At 36.5% G+C, this 27,419-nt stretch overlaps 1 protein-coding gene across 1 annotated transcript; it reads right to left on the reverse strand.

Annotated features, from left to right (window-relative positions):
* Positions 1–120: 120 nt before the first annotated feature.
* Positions 121–24,348, reverse strand: slc4a1b (solute carrier family 4 member 1b (Diego blood group)). Its single transcript, XM_084434672.1, has 17 exons — positions 24,290–24,348; positions 19,504–19,684; positions 17,900–18,035; positions 12,303–12,369; positions 11,797–11,839; positions 11,476–11,660; positions 9,667–9,877; positions 8,348–8,551; positions 7,314–7,462; positions 7,023–7,217; positions 5,215–5,463; positions 4,998–5,087; positions 4,602–4,768; positions 2,114–2,355; positions 1,849–2,018; positions 1,559–1,732; positions 121–1,412 (listed from the first exon to the last, which is right to left on the reverse strand). Exons 2-17 carry the CDS (start codon positions 19,670–19,672, stop codon positions 1,332–1,334), a joined length of 2,532 nt encoding a protein of 843 aa, XP_084290798.1. The 5' UTR covers positions 19,673–19,684; positions 24,290–24,348; the 3' UTR covers positions 121–1,331.
* Positions 24,349–27,419: the final 3,071 nt, after the last annotated feature.

The following is a 27,419-nucleotide window of genomic DNA, read 5'->3' on the forward strand; positions in this document are numbered from 1 at the left end:
TTTAAAGAGAAAATATTCAGCAACGGTGTTGACTTATGAATTTGCACATTGTTTGTCTTAAAGTAGCCATATATTAAAAATACCACATAGACATACAAACAACATTGAAAGCTTGATTTTCACCACAGGGGGACTTTAATAAAAAACAGTATCTCACTGATACTAAAATATACTGTTGCATACTGTTGTTTTGTTTTGTTATTTGAAATCTTTCCTGCTAGTGATTTATCAAATCAGCTGAGAGTCATATTGGAACGTTGAATCCTGTCCATGAGCACCAATAGCAAGTGAAGTGTGTGTCCGAAACCATATTAATTCACATGCATGAATATCCATATCTGCTAGTATTTAACAGCATTTTTTTTTTTTTTACAGAATTTGGTTTATCAATAATGTTGGATGTTGCATATGGTACTACCGTATATGTACATATAAGCTCTTATAAATATTATTGATCATCAGAGAACTCTACCAAGATTCCAATGGTTCTTACAACCATAGCTGCACAAAGTTGTGGTATTTTCAATAAAAAAACCTCATTGTTTGTTAATGTTAGTGATAACCTCATTTGAACTTTTAACCATTCAAAGATGACGGCTGTGCTGACATATACAACATTCTGTTGATGGTAAAGCAAAACAGCATAACAACAAACTATTATGGCCATATTATATAGCATTAGAAGAATTTTTATTCCAAATATGCCACTATTATGCATGGTCACATTGGCTGTTTTTTTGTTGTTGTTTTTTTCCGCCTGTTACATAGAAAGGAAATAAGCTTGTACATGTTTTTTTATGTAGATCTATCTGACAGCATAACATACATGCATTATTTAAGAAATACACTGCAGGTCAACATTTTTGAAAGATCATTACAAGCCCAATGACATCTAGACCAGTAATAGCACATCTTTATGGGGGCAAAGCAAATCTTCTCCAACAAGACAAAGTAGGCCTATTTGCAAAAATGAAAAATAAATAAAACACATAAAATAAAATAAAAGACCTAGGCTACTTTCATATTTTCTTTATATGCAGGGAGAATATCTTATCTGTGAAATGTGCTGGTCCTATGTGCATTTTAAAGGCCTTCATAATGCAGTACCTTACTGAATATTAGTGCAAAAGTTATTAAAGGCACTTGTATATTTAAATGTTGCATGTCATGATGACGTCATCTTGTAAGAACTGTATTAGACCATTGTAATATCAATTTACAGACAGAAAAACCACACACAGCAGTAAAATGAACATAATTCATTGTTTTGTCAAATTTTTCATGTGCTGGCTGCACTCTAAAAAAAACGAGTTTGGTTGCAGGAAAAGGATCTATAATGGCATCTGAGATTCAGAATACACATCCACTCCTGGCTCCTCTTCAAATGTTGCCTTGGAATCATCACCGTCAAGCTATATTGAAGATACAAAGTACAATGAATTGTTATGAAAAGTTAAATGGGAAGTTCACTAGGTTCACTATGACTTGGAATATAGCATGTACGTCAAGTAGACTACTGCTAGGCTACTCTGACTAGGCTAGTCAGTGTGCCACTTACATATTTTATCTCTTGCTCAGTGAAAAGTCGTCCAGTCATGAACATGCGCAGAGGGATGGTGAGTATCAGGATGAACGGTAGAGCCAGTGACACAGGGCTCGATTTCACCATCCACAGGACTGCCAGACACACGATCTGGATCGCAGTGAACACGTGCATCCTACTGGTGCTGACCTGCAGAGGGGGACAGAGACCACATGCAAAAGGCAACCAACCTTGAGAATAAAACATTTACAAGAAGAAATCGAAATGCAAAGAATTCTAATAGAGTAATGGTAGCACAGACATACTCTTGTAGCATAGGGTTCATTGGGGTGATATTTTTTGGGAATGAGGAGGAGCAGAATTCGATCCCAAAGCTGAATCCCACTGAGGGATGTGATTCCCATGTAGAGAAAGATTCCAAAGAGAGCCGCAATAGGAATCATTTTTAGAATAGGCTCCATGAGGATGGAAAGACCTGCAAACGGACAGACAGAGATGTTAATGCATCTCTAGGAAGCATAGTACTGTAAGAACCAGGTTAAGAAGAATGTTAGACGTATATCAACATACCAACAAGCAAAGCCACTATTACTCCACTGACTCTCTGTTCCAGAACCTTCTCAATCTCAGGTTTTGGGCCCTTGCTCATGACAGTCAGGGCATTGGCATGAGATACGGATCGTACGGTTGCGGCACTCAACCAAGGAACACCAAATATGGCACCCAGACCTCCCATGCTCACCAGGATGAGAAGATCCATGTGGAAGCCAGAACCCTTGACCATTTTTCTCTCTGGTTTACTCACAATTAGTCTTGAAAAATGAATGAGAGACAAGTGAAAAGATCAGTTTATAAATAAATTAGCATTGCGAATCATTATTCAGAGAGATATATTTGTTCTATTTTTATGTTCTTTTGAAAGCATTAGTAGAATCTTTCATCTCCAATCTAGCAAGGGTCATCACACTAAAGGGGGTCGCACACCGGACGCGCAGCTCGGCGCCGCGCAGCGCCACGTCTTTTAAATTCGAACACATTATTCTCTATGAGAGTACACACACCGGCGGCGCCTTTCGGCATCTGTCCGCGCCGCCCAGCAACGGCTCAGGACCGTGTTCAAAATCCTGCCGCGCCACAGAGCGCCATTTACATAGTTTTATATTAAATTTACATTTATGTGTCTCAAATCGTAGTTAATGTATATACGGACTTAACCCTGTGCTGCAATATACATTTAGTTTTATATTTATTTACAGAAATCAGAAAATTGCTGATGTTATCGGATTTTCAGGTGAGAGTTGTCCTAGACGTGGCGCAGCGCAGCGCTGAGCTGCGCGTCCGGTGTGCGGCCCCCTTAACCCAACCAGTCACTTTCACTTTCTGTCACACTGTGTGTAATACTGCTCTATATAACTGTATATTTTACTTTGTTGCACTCTTAAAATAAAGGTTCCAAAAGGGGTTTTCGCCATGATGCCATAGAAGAACCATTCTGGGTTCCCCAAAGAACCTTTCTGTGAACAGTTCTTATAGTCCCCCTGTGATGAATATCACATTTTAATGTTGTTTATATATCTATGTGGTGTTTTTAATATGCTTTAAGACAAACCATGTGCAAATTCATGTCAACACCATGACTGAGTATTTTCTCCTTAAAACTGCAGTGAACCAAAGACAGAGTTCAAAACGTGGTTTGAAATTACAGTTGTTCTCTACGTCGCAAATATTGAAACCAATTCTGTCACGAGGGGAGCGGGGTTTAGTCTTTAATTAACAATGCTGCGAAGTAGGGGAGTATCAAGACAAGCCAGGTATATTTTTCAGTTGATATGAAATATCAGGTAGATTTAGCAATATAGCAGGTGAATTATGTATTTGATTTATATTACGATGTTATGACGAATTATATGCCTTTCTCCAATGACGTTCTGAGTTGTTCAAAGCGTTTCTAAGGATATTGATTTTTAGAAGGCAGCTGTCTGACTCTGAGATGGTGAACGGAAACATGGTTTGTGTAACATTAGAACCACATTATTAGCTGTTTGATAATGTAATCATATCAATTACCGTTATGTGTCGACGTTGTAGAGAGTGACACATAAAACGCATTACGATTCTGATACATTGACATGTAAACGACTCTGCATAATCCACTTCTTCTTCTGGTTCAAATATATATGGCTGAATTAAACTGTATTTCCACTTGCCATTGTGCTTCGTTTACTACACTAAAATTGACAGTGTATCAGGCCGTTAGAGCTCATATGATTGAGAGAAGGCAGGGACCAATTTGCATATTCATGGGTCCACATATACTAAATGAAGTATACTAAATGACATTCAAGATATTTTTAAGGCATGAAGAATTTTTGTTCACAGGAAAAAACATTTAAATATGTCATTTTTGTGATCAAAGAGGAGTTTTAAGGGATACAATTATTGACTACAGGGGGACTTTAAGTTATATAAAAAATGATGCACTATACACTCTGCACTTATACTATGCACTATGTACTCAACAGTTTAGTGTTTAGTGTATGAATACAGTTATTTGCCTTTCAACATCAAATTCTGACAGCACTTACCCTCTGCTACATAAGGAAAGCTTCGACCGTTGAGTGCATGATGTGTCCAGCATTCCACAATTAGTTTTTTTTTTTCAGTTACCATAATTAAGTGAATCATTTGGGTATTTAAAGTGCACTTTTTCTTTTTAGAATTTTCAGTGTAAACACACTACTCACACTATTTAAATTACAAACTAGCAGAGAATAATGCATAAGTATACAAATGCTCCTTTAGGATGCACCTTTAGTGTGAAGAATATTTCATTGTTCTCTAAGATCGTTTTTTACCCTTTTGTGCAATGGGAGGATTCCATGTTAATTATTCTTCATGGAACATCAATGGTAATAAAGAACCTTTATTTTTTAGAGTATGTGCAGCATTTTCACTTGAGTGAGGACCGAAAATTTGTTGGTGCCTGATCCTGTCAGTTAACGAATTGTACCAGAAATTGATTGTACCAAATCCTCTTCCTCCAGAACACATTACTCACGTGGTGATCTGAGACTCAAGGAAGATGAGGATGAAGACCAATATAGCTGGAACAACAGAGGCGAACATCATCCACACAGGGAAGGGCTTGTGTTCACCCATAGGGTTGATTATCCAGCCCCGCATCTTAGGGTTGGACACCTGAAGACCCTTAGGCACCACCAGTTTCTGTAACACAAGTCAAAGGTCAGAGAGGTCAAGACAGTAACTTTACAGGATTGGATCTGAATTGGTGCCCTAAAAGTGCTATCTATCTATAAAAGGCATCCAATGCCCATCAGAAACCTAAAAAAATAAGGAATCTAGGAATCTACTTCTAATCTAAAATGAAAATAAAAATTCCATGGAATTCACTTATAATTAAATAATATTCACAAATACTAAATTACAAACATACCTGAGTGTATGTATCCTCAATATTGATATCGATAGCAACCATGAGGAAAATTGCAATGGGAACTCCAAAGTCACCGAGCAAACGTCGAATCTATGCACCAAACAGATCTTTATATTTTAAGCAAAAACTTACAAACAGCTGGTGCAATCCGAAGCCTGCTATAAACAGTCAAGTTCTCATATTTTGATCACAATATTCAATAATCCATTTGATTTACCTTGCCTGGCAGGAATGTGCCATTCTTGAACATGCGTAGGTAGTATGCAATTGAGAAACAGCCAAACATGAGACACATGGACAGAAGAGCGGTGTTGGGATAAGGCCGGTGCTGAACGTTTCTCACGACAGATACATTTCCTGTAGCATTATCCAGGAGTCTCTGATAGTTGACAACTGAGTACCAAGGGTCCTCAACTGTACTGTTTAAATGTTCATAATTCAGGATGAGAGGATGTTCTTTGAAAATCTATAATGAAGGATGATACAAAGAGAGAAATTTATATTATTGTACAATATTTGTATTTTAATGTCTTGAGAGAGTATCATCATTGTGATTTTCAACATGTCTTTGCTGTATTAGCTGTTGCAAATTAGGAAACAAATTTGTGATATTTGAGGAAAATTAAGTGAGTCACGCTTGTCCATGCAAACTCATTGGCTCAGTGCTATGGGGGTTGCTACAGTGTTGCTGAGGTGTTCTGAGTGGTTGTTAGCCTGTTGTGTTTGCTAGTGTGTTCTAGGTGGTTGCTACGGCACTGCTACGCAGTTCCTAAGGTGTTGTGAGTAGTTGTACGCACACTGCTGTGCTAGGTTGTTCTGCTTGGTTGCTGGTAGCATTAAGTGGGTGTATGACGGTGTTCTGGGTGGTTACAACTTGCTAAGCGGTTAATGCTGGCCCAGTAGCTGGTCCAGCTTAGACAAGTAATAACACTTTTCTCCTCAACAACCCATGCAATTTGAGGCTTGTAATTTTCCTTAGCAAGCACCAACAATTACTATAATTCTGCATAAGAGTGATTACTGTTGAAAAAACTTTGGAAGATATTAATTTTCAAAGTAGGCTAAAGTAAATTAAATTATATTCTAGGTTGGTTGCCTTTTGCATGTGATAACAGCATGATCTTCTGTATCCGGTTAACGAAATTCCTACACTCTAAAAAATCTTGGCTTATTTTTTCTACCCAAATCCTGGGTTGAGCCTTTTGGGTCATTTATTGTTTTGTTTTTTCCATTGTTTGGACAGTTTTTGTGTTACCCAGCTCCTGGGTCAGACGTAACAACCCAGTGTTTGGGTAATTTTTTTTGTGTTACCCAGATCAAGGGTCAGACATAACAACCCAGGGGTTGAGTTATTTAGCGCTGGCTTTTTGCAACCTCTTCTTCAGGAGAGAGCAGTGCAGCTCCGTCAAATTGGTGCATGTCTTCGGTAAAATGAGGTTTGTGTACATTTTATTTAATCTATAAATTCATTATTGTGCTGTATATCGTTTAATTTTATGCAAAACAACATACAGGGGCATGATGTGAGTCACCTACACGAGTGTCGCGTGACTCGCGTCTGTCTTTTCGCGTGATGGAAACACCTGATGCTTGCATAAAATTTTATGATTTATTCAAAAGGAAATATGAATAAAATATGTTCTCAGAACAGTTATGGAGTCAGTCACAGCATGTTTTGGCTACGAGTGAAACGCAGGGCGGTGGTCTGAAGTTAGAAGTTCCCCCACTGAACATGATACAAGCTCCAGTGGTTAAATCAACCCAACATGCTGGGTTAAATAAAAAACCCAATTTGCTGGGTAAAATTAACCCAACATGTGTTCTGTCCTATATTTAGCCAGCCCTTGGGTTAAAACAACCCAAATTAGGTTGTTTTTAACCCAGTGTTTTTTAGAGTGTAAAAAATGTAAAAAAAAGTCTTTATCACGCAGCAAAAATGTATGAGGCCAAAAGATATACAGCGATGGTTGAATGAAGATGTAAAAGAATGCAGCAAAACATTAAAATGGCAAATAAAGTATGTACCCTGCCAAGTTTTGCAAAGGTCTCGTAGATGAAGATGAGGGAGATGAGGATGGAGAAGATCTCTTGAGTAAAACGGGAAATGAAGCGGACCAGAAAGCTTCCTTCCAAGGCAACAATCACCACAACGATGACCACCAGCCACGCGCCAACCCACACTCGGCCTACGATGTACTCAATGCCCTGAGACTTACAGAACTACAGCCAGGAGGGAAAGCATGATGGGAGAATTTCAATTACACAAGATCGCTGCTGTATATCAGATAAACATTGTAAAGAGAGACAACCACTCACAGTAAAAAAAGCCTCTTCAAACACCAGCAGCGGCCCAGAGAAGCCGATAACAAGCACAGGTTGGGCAGCGACCAGGCAGAAGATAATGCCCAGCACTGAAGTGGAGATCATCAGCTCCGACACACCCATCATGTTATCCACCTTATCAGCTGTGGAGAGAATCATAAGAGTGCCAAACAAACATTTATAAGGTCAGTTTTCAAAAGTCTTGATTTGCATTGTTCGCTCTCTTCAGCTTTGTTTAGAGAGGAAGAAAGAATCAGATTTTTGGTGTAACTGATCAGCTGAAAAACACATGTAGACCTATGGAGCTAAAGTTTTTTGTATGCCATATTTTTCTTCTTTGAATTTATAGTTATATATTTTCTAGACATTTAACAAAATTGAATTGTTTTTCTGGCATATATATAGATTATAAAAAGGCAGCTTCAAAATTCTGATGTTCTGAGCTTATTCATCTGAAAACTTTCAAAAACTTTTACAATCTGATTATTCGGATTCAGAACATGAATTTCAGCACGATGCTTCAACTTTTCAATGATGAAAAAGTGAAAAGTGCATCTTCTTAAGATGCAAGAAGCTAAACATTTAAAATAAAATAAAAACTGTTTTATGATACAAATGTTTAACAACCAACAGTAATGTCTGGTGATGCAAATTACTTGACTCTTTTGTCAATTTTTGATATAAATCTATATTAAAAAACTGCCACGAACAGCTGAGTTTGGTAAATGTCACATATCTAGAATTCAAATTTATTTCATTTATTAAATCTTTTTTAATCAATTTATTAAATTGAATTAAATCTTTTTATTATTTTTCTAGCTTCATCAAGACTGAAACCCAATCCGGATTTTTGTGTATGTAATGTTAAACACACGCTCATTCGCTCATTATATCCCAATAAAATGGACTGTGTTTTCTCTTTCCACACTGACAGCTATTCTCTAAAAAAAAAAGAATCAATTACTTAACTTGCAAAATGATAGTGTGAATGTTCAGTCCTTAAGACCTGATTTGGGAAACATGCATACCTAGGAGACCTCCAAAGGTGATGGCAGGCGAGAGTGCAGCAAAGTAGATAAAGATGATGGCAGCAACAACCTGAGCATTCAAAGCATCCTTGATGTCACTGACATAGTGTTGGTATCGTCTCTTCATGTCTCTGATCATGCCACCGAATGGAACACCGGTACGTGCTAATGGATCTTCTGGAGGGGGTCCTAAGGATTTTGAAGCTGTATGAAGATAGATTGGCATTAGATATCTGTGCTCTGTTAACAGTAAGATAAAAAAAAACAAAAAAACAAGTATTTTAATGTCAGGCTTCAACTTAGAACCTAAAACAGCCGTGAAGGAAATCTGTTTCGGGGTCACTTTTATCTTGTAGTGTCATTATACAAAAATATTTAGTAACGCTTTACTATGAGCTTCCAATCTCAGCTAATATCAATTTCAACATTTACCAATACATTATTAAAAATCAAAAGTTGTATCTGTTAATATTATTTAATGGACCTGAGCTAACATGAACTAACAATAAAATATGTATGTTTATTAACAAAGATTAAAAAATACTGCAACAAACGTATTGCTCATTGTTGATGCATTAACTAATGGGACCTTATTGTAAAGTGTTACCAAATATTTGAGGTTGCAAACTGAACAATCACAATTTAATATTCCAGTAAGTTTTTATTCTTTGTAATAAAATTAACTCAATTAGATTTGTGCACAAATTTAATTTACACTATTTTCATTTTGTTAATAACTAATAAGGTCACTTTAAGCTTATATAGTGCTTATAAAAAAATAAATAAAATAAATCACTTTTATATTCAATACTCCTAAATCAAATGCTCTCATGCTTTTCAGGAAATATTTCTGCCATTTTACATTTTCTGGGAGCTACTTTCAAAATAGCCCTAGCCTGTCGGTCCAATTTACTCAAAATTGTATACCATCTAGAGATAATCCTGCCAAAAAGTTATTCTCTAAATGTTGTTTCATATGAGCCAATGAAATTGTTGGGTGTGACAATAATGACAATATCTTCTCAGTGACACGTCCAGACTTAACTAAATTTTGTACGCATAGACACCTGAATAATCTGAGGACACATGCTAAATTTCATCCGTAACAAGAAAACTCTCCAATCATTTAAGGAAATTGTAGACTACTTTTAGACTACAATTGTGTCCCACAATACATAGCATAGCAATTGAGGTTTCAACTGCTTGAACCCCTCATCTACTTGTAGTTATATATTTTTATAACTCATATGCAATTATATGCACACATACAGTTATCTTATCTTTTAATCATGGGTTGTACTTTGTGTATGTGTCCTTACGTTTGCGGGGTTTGACTTCTAGGCGGAGTTTGGGGTCAGAGGGGCGGAGTCTCTCTTGCAGTAGTCTCTTCTGGAAGGGGATGAGTGATGTTAGCATAGACTCATTCGGAATTTCAGTGGGCGGAATCACAATGCAGCAGTCCGTGAAGTCTCCCACGGCATCGGTCAGCTCGCGGTCACTCTGAGCCTGGAAAGCTGCTTGGTTAAACACCTGTGTGTGAAAGATAGATGTAGGAAAAACAAGGGAGAAACTGCATAAAATGTGCTGTTTCTCTTTAATAACTTTAATCTTCTGATAGGCTGAATTAAGATGAAAAGATGGTTGTTTTGTGGTACACATTCTCCTTTTTCCCAGCATGCCCTGGGGCATGAATAATTAATATGGTAGCTTTATTAGACCGCACCACTTTTTTACATTTTTGTTGAAGATTTTGTTGTCTTTTTTTTTTGTGATGTCAGAATGAGCCTGTTTCAAATTATTTTGTTTGTAACATTCGTAGTGTTTCAAGTTGACCCTTTAGCATACTTTTAAAAAGAGTACTTATTACGGAAATAATATATATATTATTATCTAATATGATCCAGTACATTATATACAATTTCATATTTACTTCTATTGTCTTTAATATGACCAAATGCACTGACAAGTATGCCAAACTAAAATATACTTTTATATCATTTCTATTGAAACGTGTCATGTTAAATATATTTGTAATTACACATTTTAAGGTTGAAGTTGCAATTTAGTACATTTAAAAAATATTTAACTTTAAAACACTACAGTTAAAATTACATCAAGTATTTTACGTGTGCTTTAGTATGTCAGTCAACACATCAAAATAAGTTTACTTTAAAAAATGACAAAATATTAATACATAATGACTTAAAATATACTATAAAATAAAACTTTAAATTTCACATTACAAAGTGCATTTTTTGAAAGTGTGTTAAGAAACAGTCATGAAAGTATATTCTCTTTAAATTACACTTAAGTGGTTTATTTAATTAAATGAGTAGTTCACTTTCAAATGAAAATCAACCCATAATTTACTCACCCTCAAGCCATCCTATAGGTGTGTATGACTTTCTTCTTTCAGACGAATACAATCTGAGTTATATTATATAAAATATCCTGGCTCCTTCCCAGTTTTATAATGGCAGTGGATTGCAACCAACAGATTGAAGCTCAAAAACGTGCATCCATCCATCATAAAAGAACTACACACGGCTCTGTGGGGTTAATAAAGGCCTTCTGAAGCAAAATGAGGAGTTTGTGTAAGAAAAATATTAATATTTAAAACTTTATAAAGTAAAATGACTTGCTTCCGGCCAAATTAACATATGGATTCCACTTAAATGTAAAGCGCAACTTATGCGAGTAATGCTGATATTTACGCTATGCCATTACGCATGCTACTTCTGAGGTCATACGTTTCGCGCATTAGGGGCAAGTATTGCCGTTTGGCCGGAAGCTAGAATTCAGGGCTAATGAATTCTAGAAATCATGGGTTAATTTTCATTTTAAAGTGAACTAATCCTTTTAATATTATATTATCTGCAAGTTTTTTTTTTTTTTTTGATGTAAAGCACATAACAACTGCACATTCGGTACAATTAAGAACAAGAGGAGGTCTGTGTGTGTAGCGTTTTAACATTATAGAAAACATGAACATGATTTTGAATAAGTTATGACCATATAAATAAAGGGAGCACTTTGCATACTGCAGAGCTTTTTTTAAAGGATAGAAAACTCATGCTAAATCTAAATAGGTAACTGTTGCAATTTGATTTTCCTGTCAGTTCTCTTACTTTGTCAGCTAGTAGTGCTGCCATTGCTCGGCCAGACTCATGATAGTCCATGTCATTTGTGGTAGGGCCAATCAGGATAAAGATGAAGCGCACAGGCACGGGAGCTTCCAGAGCTGACTCCAGCACCACAGCGTCCCGTAGACGCACGAATGCTACTGTAGGCCTCTCTAGGAACTCCAGAGCACCTTACACACAAACACACACACACCATTATTGCTGTAAAAAATACAGTCAATGTTTGCTAACAGAAACACATTACTAATTTAGTAAGTCACATCTTTGAATGTAAATGATTGGACTTATTAATGAAAACATCCTCACCTACGAGCACCATTGAGGCTTCTGCAACATCAGCTGTGTCCCTCTTTGGTTGAGAATAAAACCACAGTCAAAAAATGTCAAATGACACGTCATTGCATTCCAAACTAAGAAAATATATTATAAATGACATGTGTTAAAGCCCGTTCACACCAGCAGAAGATATTGTTGCTTATTCTGCATGCGCTGCAGTTTTGTTATCTGCTACTTTAAATGCTCGAGCTCTTTAAAGCAGAATGGATTCTGATTGGCCGTCAATGTTTTTACTGTTCATCAGTTCGGAAAGTGATTCCAATTATATTATTTAAATATAATATAATATATTATATTTAACTAATTATATTGTTTCGGTGCTGTTAACATTATAGTTGTGGTGTGAACTCTGCTGTTCTTTTATATTTGGAACGATTTTTAGAACTTTATCTTTATCATTATAGGTATCGTCCTTAGTGTGAACGGGCCTTTATAGTTATGCTCGGAACAGTTACAACAAGAAAACTTGTGCTCACTTTCTCTGTGACAGAGAATTTCTGCATCTCCATGCCTGAAGTCAGGGGCTGGGTCTCTACTGACTGGCTGGAGAGAGAGAAATAAATAAAATGAATGCCTTTAAAGGTGAATTGGTTCATGATGACTACACAACAAGTCTGAAGAAAATGAGAAGCATGACCCTGCAAAATTCACTGCCACGATGCTATTCTGTTGTCAGTGGTTGCTACGGTGTCCTGTGTGTGTGTTTTAGTGCATTGTTATGCAGTTGCTAGGGTGTTGTGTGTGATTGCTAAGTGGTTACTAACTGGCCCCTAAAGAGTACACCCCCAAGTCTCTATGATATTCTGATTCTTCAAATCCCTAAGTATAATTGTTTTTTAACGCAAGTACATAGTTAATGACACCTAATATAAAGTGGGGCCATCATTTTTGTAAGTGTTACACTGGCATATGAATGATGTCTTGTATTTTGTACTTGAAAGTAGGGGTGTAATGGTACACAAAAATGACGTATCGATATCGTACCTCGGTTTTGAAGACCCGCTATGTTTTTGGGACAGCAGGAGGAGAAACAACATAAAATTGCTTATTTTTTCCTATGTATTTTAAAAAAAGTCGTTGCAGGTGTTTTGAAATCTTTTGGGGGCAAAATATTTAGCTAAATTTATATTTTAGAATTATTGCACTCCCATTCTAATGCGCGCCGGTGATCCTTCAGTGAAGTCTAACATTTACAGATAAGAATACAACCGTAAAACAGGTCTCAAATACATATCTGACAGGAGGGCAAGCCTCTTTAAAGTCTTAGGATTTAGTTTGGATCTATGGAAGCCCATTTCGGCCACATAAGAAAAAAAATCATTATTTTGAAAACCATGATTATGAGATAAAAAGTAAAAATTATGACATACTAAGTCATATTTATGAGTCATAACCTCCAGTTTCACAGACAAGGCTTAAGCCTAGTCCCAAACTAAAAGGCATGTTTGAGCTGTTTAACTGAAAGCAACTTGCACTGATATATCTTACAATATGTTAGTGCCATTGTTTTGTCTCGAGATGCTTACCAGTAATGTTTTTTTTTTTTCTAAGGCACGTTTATAAAAGCTACTTAAATGTCCTAATTGAACTAAGGCCTAATCCTGGCTTAATCTAAGCCCTGTTTGTGAAACCAGGCCTAAAAATTTAAATTATGACTTAGTATGCTACAATTTCGACTTTTTTATATCATAATTATGATTTAGTATTTCATATCTCATAATTTCAACTTTATCTTATAATAGGCCTTTATCATACTTCCGTGTTCGAAAGCGGAAGCTTGTATCAATGACTGCTGCAGCCTGTATCCAGTGGCGTAACGAGCCAACACCGGGCCCTTAAGCAGGATTATCAAAGCGGGCCCCCCTACTACAACACGTGATGATGATACGCGCACCAAAAAAAAAAAAAAAATCTGCTAATAACACATTGTTACTGTTACTGTCACTGCTGTATACACATAGGGCTAGGTCCAAATACATATAAAAAAAGATGCTCACTTACATAATGGCTGCATTTTCAGGGCTTTCCTCTGTGCAAAGTTGTCGATCATATCATTAAGATCCAGATAGCGCGCACGGGCATTCTCAATCGCTTCAAGTGCTTTACTCGCTTCACTCTCTTGCTCCATCTCAATCTCGATCTCCCCCTGTGTCATCTTTTTAAGCTTCCTATTTTTGGTAATTTATTAATTCATTTATCAAATTCCTCTTTTCGTTTGCGCTTTTGAAAGCCACTTTTGTGTTTAAAATTTGACGACTCCATATGTCTCAAGTTCAACGTTTTTTACTGTTTTGCACGCAATGCGCATGTTCACCCGGGGATTCCCCAGTCCCAATTCGAAACAAATTACACCAAATTCATCATTGTTCGTTTCAAACATTTATTTAATGATCAGTCGAATATGTTGTTGTCATTATTTATTCAAATCAATTCGCAAATTTTTTTAAATGCGATCAGACTAAAAGTAGTAAAATGCGATAGGGGGACCCGGCTGTCAATCAATAGGCTTGTTCGACTTGAACCGGCGCTGCACAGACCGATCGGTTTATGACATCAAAGTACCGCGAGAGCAATTCAAAAGCATATAGGAGCCGTCTACTTTCTATTCGCTCTCGCGGTACTTTAAAGTCATTCACCGATCGGTCTGTGCAGCGCCGGTTCAAGTCGAACAAGCCTAAAATCTTGCAGTAACGCGGGCGGGCCCCTGATTGGTCCGGGCCCGTAAGCAACCGCTTACCCTGCTTACCGATAGTTACGCCTGTGCCTGTATCAATGACTGTGCCCGTGGGATTGTTGTGATTTATGTAAAATTCAGAACAGATACTTCTAAAGACACCAACCTCAGTTTACAATCATTAATTGAGTATTGTGAAACAAAGAAAAAAGGTGTAATCATATTCCGAGGCAAATTTCGTGATTTAAAGGGGAGTGCAAGCCATTCTGTGTGTAATACTTCAGAGTCTGATCACCTTATTTTATTACAGAACTGCAAGAATATAATACAAACAACATATCACATTAAAGACTGTTAGAATTAGACAAAGCTTAAAATATTAATTACGACTTGTATTGAAAACTTATTCACATTTACTTTACGATGCAATCATCAATAATTAGATCAGTTTGAAGTTAAATAAAGTTACGTTTATTGTAGGGTTGGGCGATATATCTCATGACATTGTTAGGCGCATCTCGTCAGTAAAGCCGGTTCCTTGATTAGTAGTAAATCGCCATCACCTGCTTTCAGATGGAGCGGCATTCACAACAAAGAGCCGTAGTTAACTGACAAGCTGAGCCATATCGCATTAATTATCGCAGGCGATACGTCCGCGATATTAATGCGATATGGCTCAGCTTGTCAGTTAACTACGGCTCTTTGTTGTGAATGCCGCTCCATCTGAAAGCAGGTGATGGCGATTTACTACTAATCAAGGAACCGGCTTTACTGACGAGATGCGCCTAACAATGTCAAGAGATATATCGCCCAACCCTAGTTTATTGGTATGATCAAATAGTTAGTTTAATTTTCGTCTCAAAACTGGCATCCGTCATCCATTGACAATAATGCAGGCGGAAATTCGTTTACACTAGGCCTATTGTCACCATTATGTTCAGTTTAGCTTTAGTTTCATTTGAATGCGGATTTTTAGTATGTTTCTCTTTAGTTACCCGTTTCATTTGTTCTAGTTTCCCATCACTAATCAGTTGTCATGGACATTTTCTTTTTAACAAGCACACCTGTCTGTATTCTGTTCATTATCTCTGTGTATTTAAGTTCCTCCTTGCATTCAGTTCTTTGTCCTGTATTGTTGGTGTGTTTGTGCTTGCATGCTGTCTCCCATCTGTGGATTATCTAAGTTGACTTTAAATATACTTCTACAATGGGGAGAACAAGTATTTGATACACTGCCGATTTTGCAGGTTTTCCTACTTACAAAGCATGTAGAGGTCTGTAATTTTTATCATAGGTACTCTTCAACTGTGAGATATGGAATCTAAAACAAAAATCCAGAAAATCACATTGTATGATTTTTAAATAATTAATTTGCATTTTATTGCATGACATAAGTATTTGATCACCTACCAACCAGTAAGAATTCCGGCTCTCACAGACCTGTTACTTTTTCTTTAAGAAGCCCTCCTGTTCTCCACTCATTACCTGTATTAACTGCACCTGTTTGAACTCGTTACCTGTATAAAAGACACCTGTCCACACACTCAATCAAACAGACTCCAACCTCTCCACAATGGCCAAGACCAGAGAGCTGTGTAAGGACATCAGAGGTAAAATTGTAGACCTGCACAAGGCTGGGATGGGCTACAGGACAATAGGCAAGCAGCTTGGTGAGAAGGCAACAATGATCGTGGGGCATCAATGATCATGAGGAAGGTGAGGGATCAGCCCAGAACTACACGGCAGGACCTGGTCAATGACCTGAAGAGAGCTGGGACCACAGTCTCAAAGAAAACCATTAGTAACACACTACGCCGTCATGGATTAAAATCCTGCAGCGCGCGCAAGGTCCCCCTGCTCAAGCCAGTGCATGTCCAGGCCTGTCTGAAGTTTGCCAATGACCATCTGGATGATCCAGAGGAGGAATGGGAGAAGGTCATGTGGTCTGATGAGACAAAAATAGAGCTTTTTGGTCTAAACTCCACTCGCCGTGTTTGGAGGAAGAAGGATGAGTACAACCCCAAGAACACCATCCCAACCGTGAAGCATGGAGGTGGAAACATCATTCTTTGGGGATGCTTTTCTGCAAAGGGGACAGGACGACTGCACCGTATTGAGGGGAGGATGGATGGGGCCATGTATCGTGAGATCTTGGCCAACAACCTCCTTCTCTCAGTAAGAGCATTGAAGATGGGTCTTCCAGCATGACAACGACCCGAAACACACAGCCTAAGGAGTGGCTCCGTAAGAAGCATCTCAAGGTCCTGGAGTGGCCTAGCCAGTCTCCAGACCTGAACCCAATAGAAAATCTTTGGAGGGAGCTGAAAGTACGTATTGCCCAGCGACAGCCCCGAAACCTGAAGGATCTGGAGAAGGTCTGTATGGAGGAGTGGGCCAAAATCCCTGCTGCAGTGTGTGCAAACCTGGTCAAGAACTACAGGAAATGTATGATCTCTGTAATTGCAAACAAAGGTTTCTGTACCAAATATTAAGTTCTGCTTTTCTGATGTATCAAATACTTAGGTCATGCAATAAAATGCAAATTAATTACTTAAAAATCATACAATGTGATTTTCTGGATTTTGTTTTAGATTCCGTCACTCACAGTTGAAGAGTACCTATGATAAAAATTACAGACTTCTACATGCTTTGTAAGTGGGAAAACCTGCAAAATCGGCAGTGTATCAAAAACTTGTTCTCCCCACTGAATATTCTTCATCTTCTTTGGACTGAAACATAACAATTAGGACTTAGTATGTCATAATTTTGACTTTTTATATAATTATGACATAGTAGTATATCATAATTTTAACTTTTTAATATTAGAATTATGACTTAGTAATGTGAGTGTGTTCTGCATTGTGGATGTTCTATATTCCCATGCCTTCATTTGTGTGTGTGTTTGTTCAGGATTGTGCCAGATATTTTATATTTTTTTGACAAATTATCAAAATTTTATCATATCAAATATATATATATTTCTTTATAAATTTAAGATCAAGTTGATAAACCCCCCATATTTCCCATTCAATACTACAAAATGTTTTACATAAAAAAAAAAAAAAAAGGGTGTCAAAAAAGGGTGAGGGCAATGCTGACATCGCTCAGTACACGTGTACCGAACCCGGAAACCGTTTGGTAAAAATACTGTTATATTCATACTTGCCACCTAGTAGTGTGGATGCAGAATCATGCAAAGGTAAACATTTTCAATGCTTAGTGCATTGTAGAAATGCCCTCTTTGCAGTCAGGCATCTTTAGTGAACGGTTACAAACCATGATTTGATACTTTTTAGTATTTCTTTATGTGTAAAACATTTCAGTGAGGGAAAAGTACCGAGTAGGCTATACCTTGATTTTTTTTTTTTTTTTTTTTTTCTCAGAAAGTGTGTGTAGTACCTCTGTTTGTGCATTAATGCTTGAAGAACCTTATCTCTGTCCCCTGGCTGAATCTCCCTTTTGCTAACAAGGGTATCCACAATCTTCTCAATAATACTGGAAAGCATCTTCTCCTCTCTGTCCAGCATCACCACACCTGATCCAAGCAAAAAACATGAAAAAGAATTCAATGCAAAGGAAAGATTAAGGCAAAAGAGAGGATGAGGGCTTTCCACAATAAACATAGACACTATGGCCAAAGCTGAGGAGCACAGGTTGAGCAGGTTTTACGGGACACTTACTATCTACTACCATCTCATCTGAGCATGTGCAGTGAAGTTACATTCTTCCTCATATTCCAGTCAGGACAGGACTGAGACTAGAATGTGAGTGCAAATTAATCCTTGGAAACGGGTCCATAACTCTCATTTATGAATCAATACCAAACATACATTACCATAATTCTTAATATATTAGTAGAGTAGCTTTATGTGCATCAATACATCAACAAAATGATCTTTTAATCATTATATGATGTAATACTTTTTTAAAACTATTTCAAATACTATTTTTTAAAGTCGGCATGAAATCAAAATGGACCCTATTTACTTTGTTAGCGCATATTACTAGTCTTGTGGAGAACAATTAATCCGTGCAAGTTAAAACACAGAAAAAATTTTTTTGGCTTCGTAATCTTTAATCAAAATCTGAAAATGCCCCTGCCCTCTGCATTGGAGGACCTTCTCTGATGACGTAGGTTTGACGGCTTGGTTTGGGAAACGCTTAACCACTCCCCTCAAATCGTTAGTCTGTAATGAGCGAGAGATGGAGAGGAGGAGCGCTAGAGTAAAACCCTGCCCTCTGTTCAATATTCCTTTTCACTGGGAAATACGTCACAGCACTGGAGAAAAGTTGTTTGCAACTTCCGGTTCACGCGGACTTTAAATATTTATGAAACACGTTCACTTATTTTTACTGCAAGCTACTGTAAAATGACAGCTAAATAAAATAATGTGCTTCATATATAAATTATTTTAAGATGCACTGCAATAAATACTTTTACATTGTTACAAGGAATTTATATTACAAATAAATGCTGTTCTTTTGAACTTTATATTCATACAATATTCCTGAAAAAAAAGATAATATCAAGGTTTCCACAAAAATGTCAACATTGATGATAATAAGAAATGTTTATTAAACACCAAATCAGCATATTAGAATGATAATTTCTGAAGGATCATGTGACACTGAGGACTGAAGTAATGGCTGCTGGAAATTCAGCTTTGCCATTACAGAAATAAATTGCATTTTAAAATATATTATAAACGAAAACATTTAATAATATTTCACAATACTACTGTTTTTACTGTATTTTTGATCAAATAAATGCAGGCTTGGTGAGCATAAGATACTTATCTTAAAACATTAAAAAGTCTTACCAACCCCAAACTTTTAAACTATAATAATGTATAATAACAATTACTATTATATAATGTTTGGTAGAGTGAGACAGCTTTGACATAGGAAATGTGAAGTGATTTGAATTGAACTTAACGTAAATTAAATTTATTATATTAACTACTAAGAGGTGAGCTGAGGTTTGACCCCAGTCACTCCCTCACCTGTGTTCATTGTCCTGCGTAACTGCACCAGGCTCTTGAAGGTGAGGTAGGAGATGTGGGAAGGACCCCAGCAGCCCGCCTCAACATCATAGGTCTCTTCATAGCCCATCCATCTGCCCGTCTCCCGCCAATAGCTCTGCTGGTCTGGGTTCTTCACTGACTCGTTCATCTCCACATAAGTCTGACCACAGATAACAATAAAATGACACAATAAACGGCTCCGCTAACTACCATACATAGGTACGCTAAACATCACAATGAATTTAAAGCATGGCATACTGAGTAATAATGGGTCATTCACAGTTAAATAAAACAATACTGAATATTTACATAAAACGTTAATCAACTTTCATGCTATATGGTTTTCCATCCACAAATGAACCAAAATTCACACAAATTCTTAAGGATTGGCGCTGGGTAGATTACTGACAAATTGTAGTCTATTACTGAATATTAATTACATGATTAAAATTGTAGTTAGTAATCTAATCTATTACATTACACATTTTAGGTAATATAATCTGACTACTTTGATTACTTTTACTCCTAACTTGTCATAACATTGATTTGAATAGTATAATCTTATTTGATAGTTGTTGTTTTTTTAGAAAAGAAAATGTAAAAGATAAAAAATAATAATAAGACAGAATAAATGAATTCTGAATAAGTAACTGTAGTCTAATTATGAGTGTTTTAAAACGTAATATAATCTAAATACAAGTATTTACTTTTTGGAATCTGATTACGTATCTAGATAACATAATCAGTTACAATCCAGCAACTAAGAATAGTGACTAAGAACAATTACAAAAATAAAAAATAAATAGCCTCGAGCAGCAATTATAAGGGTTCAATGCTTTAAGGCCTATAAGCACATTCGTAAAAAGGTATTATGTTTTATTTAGCAAGCATGTAACCATTTAGATCATAGATGGAAAAGACCATTAACAGCCAATACAGGCAAATTTCTAAGGAAATATAATAGTTTTAAATAGTTAATAGTTTTAAAGCTTTTTAACAGTTATTGAGGTTGTTCTACCATATGGTATGAACGCTGTGGGCATGATTGTGTGAAAAATCGTGTGGTATACAATCCTTTACTCATGTGAAAAATGCTAAGTTGCATTAATGTGGTTGATTTCTCTTGAATTTTTTCACAGGCCTCTAGGGCCATGAGTCAAACAGGCCCAGCGAGTTTCGTTCCGATCGGCATTCGTTAACCTTGTCTGACAGCCACTCAAACTTCATTGGCCAACAGAGACCGTGTTTTTCGATATACACAAAAGACAATCGCAGCACCTTGGACATACACACAGCATGCCGGTTTTCAAGTCAATCAGACTGACTGTTGCGTGGCTATAGCCGGTTAAATACAATTTACTGTCAAAACCATTAAATTAGTTTGTGTCTCTCAAACTCCACTCCACCATGTTACATAGTTGCTATTTGCCCTTTAAAATCTTAAGTATATGCCTTAAATGCCATTACTTACTAGAAGTGACATAATTTCCTTGGAGGGAAAGCAACCCTAATAGCATACATTTTTCTCTCATTTCCTCATTTTCAAAAGACTTATCTAAACACGTAACACATAACATGTCCACCCTGTTGTGTCAGTTTTATACCATTACAATTTATATATTTTAAATTATTTTTAAAATACTGCATATCTATCAAAATTCTTTATGAATGTTAATTTTCTGCAAGAATATTGTTCTTTCCTAGCTAATAGGCTTTATTAGCTAAAACCCTGTTACACACATAGTAAAAAGGCATAGTAAAAATGTAATGTATCAGGGTGGACACATTTCTTACGATGTGAATGTGAAATATTAGGCCAGGATTATTAGGTTCTACTAGCTCGAGCTTGACCAGTGTGTTTTATGATAGACAGACATTTTCTCCCTCTGACAAGACAAAAAAGAATTGGGTCCCACTTTATATTAAGTGGCTTTCAGTACTATGTACTTGAATCAAAAAATAAGTACAAAGTACTTTTTTGTGTTCAGGTTGTAAAACACTTGTGCTGCTATTGAGGTGTGATACGGGTAAGGTTAGGACAGGTGTGGTGGTATGGGTGGGTTTAAGGCTGGGCTAAGGTGTCAGGGAAGGGTCAACAGTGTAATTACAAATGTAATTACATATATTAATTACAGCTGTAATTACATGCAGGTATTTTCAAAATATAAGTACAATGTAAAAACATGCATGTACACAATAAGTCCATTGTATCAAATTATTAATTCCAATGTAAAGCCACTTAATATAAAGTGGGACCAATAATTGTTTAATAAACCTGCTCAGTCCAAAGTGCAGGAATGACATACATGTATTTTGATCAATTACAAGTAGATGTAGATTGCATGAATTTATGTTCTTATGCTGCAAATTGTTTGGTTTGCAGGTTTTGGCAGGTAACTTAAAATATTCTTCATGTGGGAACTTGTAAATTAACTGATTTTTTTCTATCAATGAATGAGTTTTAAATGAACATTTTACTACATTAGGTTAGACCAGCGCAAGTCATTTAAAGGGTCAGATCAAATAGGAATGCAGGACATCCTGTATGGAAAAACTGCATGTTATTACTTTTTAGTGAATTGAAACAGTGAGATGTCATATAACATCCTTCTTGTTCTACTGGTTGTTATAGTTCAAAGCAGAGATGTAGACAACTTAAACATGATGGCGGGACCTCTGGTATGACTGTATTTGTGTGTGTGTTTCCTGTCCAGTGATGACTGATAAATTAAAGCTCATGTTTACCCTCAAAACATCAGGAGTGTGAGTGGCACAAGGCAGACTGCAAATGTGGAAACTAAGTAAATTAACAGGAAGTCATATTAGAATCATGATGAACTGTAAGGAATTGGAATTTGGATTTATGTGTGCCACTGCTTACCAGACAGTGTTCTTGGTTTTGATATTCACATTCAGAGCAGCTAGAAACAGTGTTGGGGGTAATGCATTACAAACAATGTGAGTTACATAATCAGATTACTTTTGTAAAATAACTAGTGAAGTAACGCATTACTTTTAAATTTACAAGTTACTTTTTCAAATAAGCAATGCAAGTTTTCCATTTATTGACTGACACACCTCTCCTAACCCCATGTTGAAAGAAATGGAGAGGCGCTGTGTGCGCTGTGTAAATATAGATTGATATTGTAGTTCTAGACTAAATGTGAGCATTCACTTACTCATCTCACTTGCACAAAAACATATTCAGTAAAACAGTAAAATGCAAACTCAGAATATTCACAAACCAACACAATTAAACAACACAAATATACTTTATGACATTGCTGCTGCAATGATCCAATTCAACCATACCAATAAGCAAAATTACTTTAGATTAACTGTTTTTAGATTAATTTAGTATATCCGAAATTGCCCCCTATACCCTTAAATAGGTATTCACTAGTAGTTGTGTCCGAAACTATAGTGGATGTTATCGAGCACACTCATTCAGTCCCACAATGCACTGCAATATCGAGTGTACAACCCATGTACTGTCAACGGCTAGAGAATACCCATAATGCACTGTGATGGTCATGTCGAATGAATTCCCGCGTCTTGCCAGAAAATGGCGCAGGCAGCTGAATCATCCATCCATCCATTTTCCAAACTGATGTTCCAATGTGGCTACAGCGTAATATCATACAGGTATAAATTCCCTTTTAATTGATTATTAAATTGTTTAATTAAGGTTTTTTACATGCTAGTTTTCATGAAGATAAATCTTTTCATTACTAATGGAGATGTCAGTTTGCTAAGTTTCAAATGATTGATTATTGCTATGATTATTAAACAGCAAGCACAAGCTATGCAAATGAGGCAGGCCTTCTGGCGCACTCAGTGTCCGAATTCACTCACTCGTTTTCATTCACTCCTTCAAGTGGACTATATTAGTGGAGTTATGTAGGGTATAGTGAATGAGGGTATAGGGGGCGATTTCGAACACAGCCAGGGTCTTGAACTTTCTTCTCTTATGTCCTGTTCTTCTGCAATCCAGAATGACAGAACACAGCTGAAAGGTTTGTTTGAGCTGTGCCCTCTACTGTACAGGCATACAGTACAGTATGAAACTGTTTATTGACTTCTGTTGTTAAAGGCTTACAATTATGGGTCACACTGTATATTAAGTGTCCTTAACCACTATGTACTTACATCAAAAAATAAGTATAATGTCCTTATTGTTTTCATATTGTATTGCAAGACACTTTTGCTGCTATTGAGGAGGGATACAGGTACGGTAAGGACAGGTTTGATGGTATGGGTAGGATTAAAGGTGGGTTAAGGTGTATTACACTTACTTAATTACAGCTGTAGTCACATGCAGGTATATAAGAAAATATAAGAATAATGTATAATATACTGTATAAGAATAACTGTTTGGGGTTAGTTTGTGTTGACCCTTGTACATAAGAAGTGTGTAAATAAAGTATTGCATGAGACTAATACTTTGAGCTCATGCAACAATTTTTGCTATTGTTTTTGTGCAATTATAGCATTATAGCAATTATAAGTGAAGCTTTGTAAAAAGAAATATTGTTCCATACACTTTAACATCCAATGAACAATTCATTGTAAAATTTAAATACTGAATTTTTTTAAATTAATTGCATTTTCTATTTTGAATAGAATGTTTCAAATATTTGATAAATATCTATAGCAGTAAACCCCAGTTTAAAACAAATTAAATGAAAGCATAACATATGTAAAACAAATTAAAACAACAACTAAATTACAGTTAAAAACCAATTGTGACAATAATTGCACTTACCTTAAATTTCTGACCCTACGGCTCAAGCAATATTCTCTGTCACAGACCCTCACAAAAGTGCACAGACCTTTATAAAGTCTGTGTACACCTGCAGCTATCAGACACACCTCTACACACACACTCCTATACATGCAGAGTTAAAAAAAAAGTCTGCAGACAATCCTGTCAAATCTTGTGGGCACATACAGTGACCCCTAAAAAAAGTACTTGGACACTGAAGGCACTTTAATATCCAAATATCATTGCATTAGAAAACAACATATCGTTGAAAAATGAAGTTAATAGTTAAAAAACAGCATTGTCACTTTTTAGATATTTTCAAAGTATCCATATAAACTTTTTAATAAATATCTAGGGTCGTTTTATGTACATGTTTAGACTTGACTTTGAACACAAAAAAGTATTCAAATGTATCCATATCTCCCTTTTTTCTTTTTCTATATCACACACAAACACATCCAAGACAATGTGTTCTTGGACTCACCCATAATATTGATGCAGTAAACAATGTCTTGATAAGTGCACTGGTTGAAAAAAATCCAGTGTGTGTGTGTGTTCTCTGTATCTTATCATACTTATAGAGCCAGTGTCACCTACACACACTCTAGTGACACCAGTTTCCTCTCACCTTCAACATCTCTACGAACAGTGCGGCGCCTGAGGAAGATTCCCCTCTGCTTCATTTCTTGTCCCATATTTTTGTCCATGAAGGCTCACAGGGTCAAGACTCAGGTCATAGTGTTCATTATGAACTGGGCAGGCCTGCGTGAAACCAAATAAGAACGTTGTAAGCGTCAATACATACAAATACAGTTCTGCTTTATTAAAAAAAAAGTTGAGACACAAATTTTTTTTTTTATACAATACTATTAGTTTAACATTATTATCCGCATATGTACTATATATATATTGCCTGAATAATTGAATATATTATTCACTTTAATGACTTGTTTTGAAAAGTGGAAATTGGTGATCATTAAGAATGAGCAGGTATATCCACACTTTTGTATATTTTATTCATGAATTTTGTATTGTGTTTGAGTTTAGAAACCGTTTGGTTTGGGTAATTTTGATTTATATCAGGCTTTATTAAAACATCATCTTTCTGTTATATTTCTGTTAATCAAAGCACCATCACATTCTTTATTAGATTTATCTTGGTCCCACTACCACTCTCAAAAATAATTATTTCATTTCTGACCTGGAAACTCTCTATACATGCCCACTGCTGTTCTGCATTGTTTGTGTGAGCAATTTCCACCACAAACAAAAGTCATGTTGGAAAATATTTGTGAAAAAATGAAACAGCATCACACTTCCCATAGGAATGAAGCGGGTGATAAAGTCTTTGCAAAATGCAAAATTTTGAGAAATGCATTTTATGATTGTGATTTATATGATCATATGATTTATGATTTTCAGTATCATTACTCCAGTCTTCAGTGTCACATGATCCTTCAGAAATCATTCTGAACTGCTGATTTGCTGCTCAAGCATTGCCCTAGGAACGTATTTTAGGTGTGTTCTTAATCCCTGACTTAGGGTCATATAGGTCGCCAACTAAATACACTGCCCGGCCAAAAAAAAAGTCGTTGTTTGGATTAAAATAGGCAAATGCTTAAGAGTCTACGATTGGATCATTATTGCAGTGATTATAATGTTTCTAGCATGTTATATGTTTGGCAACAGTCTAACCCTAACTGATGTAGTGTGTGGCTATTCATTTCTTAAACAACCATGTAGTCAAAATGTAAGATACAATTCGTATTTGGTGTATATCTACCAGGATTTGGGTATATCTAACAGGCAATCGTTTTGGCTGAGGGAAAAGTTTCCTAACTACTTTTATTCAATGTAAACCTTATTCTAGAGTGCTGTTGTAGTTTTAACCAAATTTTTTGCTTGTCTTTATTTCATTTTTGTACCAAATGATTTTAGAATTGTATTATTGTTCATTAAAACTTAAATTAAGCATTATTTTTTATCAAGGGACTGCTGAGGAAACTCAGGCCCTGATAGAATGGCGGGCGGCCAACGAAAGCCTTTTCACTTGGAGGCGCAACTCATCCAAAAGTGGATGGGAGTGAGTATTGATTTTGAGTGCTTGTATCATTCCCTGTATGTCTGAAGGTTTGGAGCTAGATTTAGACAGTTTTCATCCATAAAAATGAATATGTTATTGAAGTAGCATCACATCAATCTTTCTGGTTTTCTTTTGCCTAGGCACTTCGTTTCCACTTCTGGTTTGGCCATAACTGCCAAACAGGCCAAGAAGAAATGGAACAACTTGAAAGATAAATACAAGGTAATCTGCCTGTTTCTCTGCTTTCTGTTGCTAAAAGAGCCTTACCAAGATTTGTGTAAAGATTAGCCGGTCATATATGAAACCTAACATGGATGCATTGGCCCTTACATTTTATCTTGCATAGTTTACTCTGAGACTGTAAAAAAAAATAGTTCACCCCAAAATGAAAATTCTGTCATTTACTCACCCTCAAGTTGTTCCACAATACATTTACTTGTTTTGCTCAAAACAAAGGAATATATTTTGAAGAATATTTGTAACCTAACCTAACCACTGATTTCCATAATTTTTTGGTGCCTCAAAACTGTTTGGTTACAAATATTCTTCAAAATATCTTCCTCAAGTAGTCATGTTCACTCAGACATGCCGACAGTTCCTCAGGAGAAGAAAGTTGAGCAGCAAGACATCCTCGGAGATGGTTCCCTGATAAGTCCCTCTCATCCACTGCTGCATTCTCGTCATCCTCGCCATCCTTCTTGTCCATGGCTTTCCTATTCCTCATCCAGGAGATCAGCTCCCATCACGTAAATGTTGTGGAGGATGCAACAGGCATCAATCACCTTTGGGGTGAACAGTGGCCTGATCTCCAGGGGCCTCAAGAAAATGGCACACCAGCGCGTCTTTATCATCCCGAAGGTATGCTCGATGATGTTTCTTGCTTGTGCATGATGCCTGTTGTATCTGGCTTCAACTTGTCCTGTTAATCAAAAATTGTGTAGAAAATGTGTGGTGTATTGCAAAGTCATGAAAGTAACAATTTGCTGTATCTTCTCTGTGTGTGTGTATGTGTGTGTGTGAGATCGCATGATCGCAATAGGATATTGC

Source organism: Rutilus rutilus, assembly GCF_951802725.1.
Source record: "Rutilus rutilus genome assembly, chromosome: 16".
Taxonomy (NCBI): domain Eukaryota; kingdom Metazoa; phylum Chordata; class Actinopteri; order Cypriniformes; family Leuciscidae; genus Rutilus; species Rutilus rutilus.